The following is a 6,784-nucleotide window of genomic DNA, read 5'->3' on the forward strand; positions in this document are numbered from 1 at the left end:
CCCGAAATTCACAGGCCATCAGTAATGATTCTTCTTTTCCATTCATCACTCTTTGTCTCTCTTTCCCATCTATATGTCAATTAGAGAGGAGGTTTTAGGCTTTGTGGCTAATAGGCTCATTTAGATCAATTGTAGTGATACTGGAAAGCAGTTCAATATCTCTCTTTGCTACATGAAATGTAAAAAGATTCCTACTGTACATTTTTAGATACAATCAGATGTGGTTGTGCTGTAACTGATTGTTTTACTGGTTTTAAATACAGCATATAACTCATGAGATACTGCATACTGCGATGCGAAAGCATCAAGGATCAGCCAAATTTCCAGGTGCATACTGAAACATAGATGTTTAGAAAAGTACTGCTGTGAGTTTTTGTGCCATCTAGTGGTTTAAGCCTTGTTCACACCAAGAATGATATCTCTAACTATAAACATAATTTTTTCTGCAATGCTCCAATTTCCCCTGTGCCCTGAGAGCAGGATCAGTCATAGTTACTGGGTCTTGAATAACACAAAATTCACAGGCCATCAATCACAGTCTTTATTTTCCATTTGCCACTTGTTCTCTCTCGTGTCATCATGTCAATTAGAGAAGGAATTGTAGGCTTTCTGGCTTATAAGCTCATTTAGACAAATTGTAGTGATATCTCACAAAACCTCTCTTCACTGGATGAGGTGTAAAAAGAAGATTTGTTTCAGAGAGAGTGAGGTGAGGTTACTATAACTGAAAGGTTTTATGTACAGCAGAGAAATCATGAGACACTGCATCTTTATCAGTGTAACAGTTTATCACACTTGGAAGGATAGTTGTAAATTTATCATAATCTAATTGTAATCTATTTTATTTATCATTTTGTTTTTAAATGTTCAGTCTAAGAGATCTTCCAGAATAATTATTTATAATTTATTTATTACTACTTATTAATATCGTTAGAATCTAAAACACCACTCTCAATTAGTTCTGCCACATATATTGTTTTGTGGTAGACAGAGATTCTTAAAATGGTGTTCATGCAAAATGAGCAGTGAAGATATTATTCAGTGTGTATGTAATAGATAATATCACCCCAGAAAGAAAAAAAAAAATAACACTGTATTTTAATGTTATTATTTTTGTTAATAAGCTTTTAATGTAACTTCAAAAAGTTTTCAGGATCATTTCCACTGTCAGTATAATGTAAAAGATTATGTGTGTGTGTGTGTGTGTGTGTGCGTGCGTGCGTGCGTGCGTGTGCGTGCGTGCGTGCGTGCGTGCGTGCGTGCGTGTGTGTGTGTGTGTGTGCGTGATTGGGCTTTATATATGTGTATGTTTATATATAAGCTTTATATATGTGTCCAACACCCTGTATATGTCAAACATACATGGGTTTCCTATATGTTTGTGAATAATCTAAGAATCAAATAAAGAAAGACACCAGTGGAGGTATGAATACTTTAGGAAAACATGCTGATTCTAGTGCAAATCTATACTACTCCATCCACAGCATGGTTAGTCTTCAGATCTCTCTCTCAGGACCCTGAGATCAGATGCAAGAAGATACTGAGAAGGCAAATTGCAGCTGTAAGTTGGGAAAATAAAGAGTTATTTGAACTGTATGTATTGAGATTTTTTATTTATTCAACTGTGATTTAACACATAATTGAAGGACTAAATAAGTATTTACCATGACTCAGTAGGCTGTTGAGTGAGATGCTGTCTTTTGAATTAGCTATGGGGTCAACAACATTAGTGGAGTTGACATTAGCTAGATCCACTGGAACAGAGGACCCAAATACACTTTTTGGTTCTCCCAGAACAGTTCCTATAAAACAAAGTGCAAAATGACAGTCTATCAGCTCAGTGTTTATACATAACTAGTAAAAACGCTACTGTTTTGCATTTATTATACATTTTCCCGCTACAAATTATATATACTGTATATAGACTGATTATATACACAAAATATAAGATGTTTTGTTCACATGGATGTGGGAGTTTGATGTGACAAATTTGCTTATTTGATTAGTAACCTGGAAGTTGCATTCCAAACTACTGTATCTGCAAGCCTGCAAATGTGGACAGAAAAAGACCTAGAAGTCCAGTCCTGAGATCAAGGTAGATATCAGAATCAAATAACAACCAGATTTTTTTGTGTGTTGAAAAATAATCAAACTCACCATTGGTTGAACCCTGCAACATGTCAAGGAAAACATTCAGCTGGGAATTAGCAATGTTGCTAATGTTGACATTTGTGGCATTGACATTGCTTAGGAAGTTAAGGGTGTTTGTATCAATGGGGATGCTGAAAACACACTGAATCAAGCTTGGTTGTATTGAACCCTGGATATTGTTTACATTGGGCTGAAAAAAAAAAAAGATACTGATCCATAAATCAAAAACATTTGATATTTCCACATTCTTGTAAAAATGGAAAAGGTCTGTAAAAGTGCTCAAACAGTATGCTAAAAAAAATTAAATCCTTACTACATTTGTTGTCAGCAGTGTATTATTAAAGAGTGTTGCAGTCCGGAAGAAGAACCTGCCATTATTATTGCCACAGACAAAGATGATATTGAGGCCCTGTAATAAAAGATGGAATTTTATTATAAGAAAGATCAAAATGACCCTTGTAATCTGTTAAGTGAACAGCAGTTGGCATACTGCCTCAGTAATGTGAAAGCAGGATGAGGTGGTTGGTTTGGTTTCCAGCTAGACAACAGAATTAAACAGTTTAATCACTAGCATAGAGCTAGAGTCCTTTAGTGTGAAGGGGTGGGGAAACCTGCCCTTATGTTGTTGAGGTTTGGTTGGTTAAGAAATTCATAATAAATATGAATAAAGCAAGATGGTTTGTTGAAATTTGTGAATTATATGGTTTATTTAAATTGCAATGGTAAAAAATAGAATTATTGTGACAGATGTGAAGGGGAAAAACTCATGCTACCATACCAACAATTTTTTTTGTTAAGAAACACTTCCACATAGTGTAAAATTGCTATATATATATATATATATATATATATATATATATATATATATATATATATATATATATATATATTATTAATTAAATATATATCAAAAAAATCTGAAAATTGGTGATAAATTTGAATTTGTACTATCCCATTCATACATTTTCATAGGATCTGAATTAGTTTTTTTGTTTTGTTTTTGTTTGTTTGTTTGTTTGTTTTACATTGTACGTTGTCATATGAATCAAATTCAATTGGTATGCTTTGTAAAACACGTAAAACAGTTAATTTTACTCATGAGATGGGTTGGAATAATGAAGACGTTTATTTTCACACAAATTTAAAATCACAGTGTATGTCTGTAAACAATGAATTTTCCCAACCACCTCAGAGAAAACTAGTCCTGTCTGAAAAGGTCAAAGAAGTGACTGGATGACAATCTTAACCTCCCCTGTTAAAAATATAAAATATCACACAGCTGCTTTGTTCAAGACCCAACTTTTATGATAGAAATATGACACGCTATTTACAGACTACTCAATCTAGACTGAAATATGTTTGAGTGTAAACCTCAAATAGCGGAATATAAACTGCTTAAACTGCTCTGAATGCAGTCAGATTTATTTTACAGACACTGTCTATGTCACTGTGTTTAATGCGCATCAAGCCTGCCACCATTTTTCAAGCAATGTGTGATTACTGCTTCTTAAATATCTGTATTGCAAAGGTCATTAAAAAAGGGATATACTGTAGTGCATTTTCATGTTGTTGCTTGGTTTCTGTTGAGTCACTCTGCAAAGTTGTTCACCACAAGGACAAGCCTTAAGCTTTTATTGGAGTGTATTCTTAGACACAGCTATTTATGAGAAAAAAAACAAGCTGTTCTAGTTTAATCAGTGTTCCTGTTGGTTCAGTGTGGACCTGTGTGGTTTGGGTAGTTGTCAAATCAGTTCCTTTAGTCAAAACAAGCTATCTGCTTTGCTTTAAGGAAGTATGGTCCACAGAGGCAAGTGTGAATGTGTGTTGTAAAATGTGCTTACCTGAGCCACACTAGATGTCACTCCAGCTGCTAAAGCAATGTAACCGATGGAGTTGCCACTGAGCTCAACCGTCAGGTTGAAGGTAGTTAAGATAATCTGTACTGAGGTGAAGAAACACTGAGAGCTGCCTGAAGGATCACATCCTTTAGGGTTGTCCAAACACAGTTTGGTTTTTCCACACTCATTGCGGGTGATGTTGGACTATCAATAAGAAAAAATCAGAAAAAAATGACAGCTATGCATTTGTCAATATCTACACCCTAAACTGCTTAGGTATCAAAGAGTGGTATCAAAGCTTATTAAACTTAGCTCCTGCAGGGCCACAGACCTCCAGATGCCTTCTCCAAATACCCGCACTTGCAGTCTTTGCACTTGACCACTTGACTACTTATATGACGTACTTCATGTATTTGGTCCAAGTGTCCAAATGAGCATGAAGACCATAAGTGTGTGTAAAACTTTAAATTACCTGATTGGGACACACTTATAGTGTTGTAAAAATGCAAGTGTTTACAGAGTTTTATTTTTATTTTCAATACTTTGCATTTCAAAATCAACTTCTAAATGTCTGTTCAGTAGTCCCTATAATTAAGCACATATTAATTCCTTATTCTACATGACCTACTACATCCCTAATCCTACCCAATATCTTAACTTAACAACTACCTTACTAACTATTAATAAGCAGCAAATTAGGAATTTATTGAGGGAAATGTCGTAGTTAATAGTGAATAAGTGTTCCCTATTCTAAAGTGTTACCGATGCTTCTAATTAAGTGATAAAAAGCCGTTTTCAAATGTTTTACAAAATAATTATCACCACTACTCATTTGCACCAATAAAATGTGCAACTCTATGTTTTACTTCCAAATTATATGTAATATCTAATTATTATTCATATTTAACATACATTGGAAAGGTTTCCGTGATTTCTCACGAGATCTCGGCAACAAATCTCACGATTTATTTCCACAACATGATGCATGATGGGATACACTAAGCCTTGAATACCGCTCCAGAGCCGTATTCGAGATAGTGTGAATTAAGTGTGCATTTAGGATTGCTATTTAGTGTGTGCTTTGCGTTTTTAAGACCTGGGACAGTCTTGCACACTTATCACACTTGCACACTTCCTGTCGCGCGCATGCACTCTCAAGTGGCCAAGACCGCAGATGTGGGTATTTGGATAAGGGGTGTGCTTTGCTCCAACCCTAATTAAACACAGCTGACCCAGCTTATCAAGGTCTTTAGGAGTGCTAGAAATTTCCTAGGAGGTGTGTTGGAGTTAAACTGTGCAGGTGAGTGGCTCTCCAGAGTTTTACAAAGATTCTAAACAAAAGGCCTTTTTGACCAACATTTTTTGAAAGAGAAATAATAGTTCTTTGGAACAATTAATGATGGAAAGGAGTAAATGGTATTCTCACAGTTAAATTTGTTGGCGTTGATAGGTGCCCGTCAGCCTTTATGCAAGACACTGCACAACCAATCACACAAACCACCAAAAACATCAGCTTGCTCTCCATATCTGTGGGAAAGAGTATACACATTTAATCAAATTAATATTAAAATAAAATCTGATATAATACACATATACTTTATGGAATTAATTCTAAAAATGATACAATAAATTTTATCAAAAATGATAAAAGTAGTTATTTGTTTAAGCCTAGAGGAGTCTGATTCGAAATCTAATTTATACTTAGACAGATAGATAGATAGATAGATAGATAGATAGATAGATAGATAGATAGATAGATAGATAGATAGATAGATAGATAGATAGATAGATAGATAGATCATGTACAATAAATAAAAATTGTAATGTAAAAATAATAAGAAATATTAAGGATTGTACACTTTTTCTTGGTAAGTAATCTCTCTTCAATATTTCACTCACATGGTTATGCTAATAAATCAGTTTTTACATATTATTCTTTATATATTAATAATTAATAACTGTATATGTATTAGCATTGGTGACATACATATATATATATATATGTACATATATATGTATATATATATATATATATATATATATATATATATATATATATATGTACATATATATGTTGCCAAGAGTCCAGCAGCAACAAGCAAACACCTCCGTTTCACACTGAACAAACTTAGCACTGCAATGTGGGGTTAACACCGCAAATGCAGTGCTAACCCTTATATATTACTATATTAATATATATTAATATATAAAATATAAAAGAACAATTTACAATACAATACAGCCACTAGCAGTCTTAGATTTTGGATTCCACTTTAAACAAGCAGTTTAAATAATTTATTAACCTAACTGGATTCAATTAATGGATTAAATTCACATCAAAATACAGATAAAATAAATCACATAAAATAAAATTCATACAAACCGTAGTTCAAATCATAAACTTTACAAAAGGTATGCTCCTTTTTATTTACCTGTTGGTGTGTATTTACCAGTAGATATGTTCACCTTCGCACCCTCAAAGATTTGTGAAAACTTCCTCCCTGTGCATCTTTTAAATGGACGCCTACAGAATCAGGCGGGGAATGATCACACCCCATAAAAATGCATGAGGAAATACAAGAGTTGTGAAACTGTTATAGAAGAATTATATTATTATTATTTTATATAACTCATATTGTTGCATTGTGTTTGAGTGTTTAAATCATTTGCATTAATAACTTTCTGTATGTACTGCATTTGTTCATTATATATTGCTTTTATTTTGTCCAAGGATCAATTAATGCACTAAATAAATAAGTCGTTAAAATTGTCTTTGTTCATGGTCATTCCTGTTA

At 33.5% G+C, this 6,784-nt stretch overlaps 1 protein-coding gene across 1 annotated transcript; it reads right to left on the reverse strand.

Annotated features, from left to right (window-relative positions):
* Window positions 1-517: 517 nt before the first annotated feature.
* On the reverse strand, window positions 518-6,481 carry LOC122147945 (putative ferric-chelate reductase 1). The gene is made up of 7 exons (XM_042771999.1): window positions 6,422-6,481; window positions 5,416-5,516; window positions 3,993-4,193; window positions 2,465-2,560; window positions 2,158-2,341; window positions 1,665-1,802; window positions 518-1,559 (listed from the first exon to the last, which is right to left on the reverse strand). Exons 2-7 carry the CDS (start codon window positions 5,512-5,514, stop codon window positions 1,510-1,512), a joined length of 768 nt encoding a protein of 255 aa, XP_042627933.1. The 5' UTR covers window positions 5,515-5,516; window positions 6,422-6,481; the 3' UTR covers window positions 518-1,509.
* Between the last annotated feature and the right edge of the window lie 303 nt (window positions 6,482-6,784).

The sequence above is a fragment of the Cyprinus carpio genome, chromosome A16 (assembly GCF_018340385.1).
Source record: "Cyprinus carpio isolate SPL01 chromosome A16, ASM1834038v1, whole genome shotgun sequence".
In the NCBI taxonomy this organism is placed as follows: Eukaryota; Metazoa; Chordata; class Actinopteri; order Cypriniformes; family Cyprinidae; genus Cyprinus; species Cyprinus carpio.

What these genes read in the sequence shown, in the direction of transcription:
- LOC122147945 (XM_042771999.1), bottom strand. Translation starts at nt 5,514, where the DNA reads ATGGAGAGCAAGCTGATGTTTTTGGTGGTTTGTGTGATTGGTTGTGCA. An exon ending in TGACATCTAGTGTGGCTCAG is followed by an intron (nt 2,561 to 3,992) that starts GTAAGCACATTT and finishes CTTTTATTACAG; the next exon opens with GGCCTCAATATCATCTTTGT. An exon ending in CACTGCTGACAACAAATGTA is followed by an intron (nt 2,342 to 2,464) that starts GTAAGGATTTAA and finishes TTTTTTTTTCAG; the next exon opens with CCCAATGTAAACAATATCCA.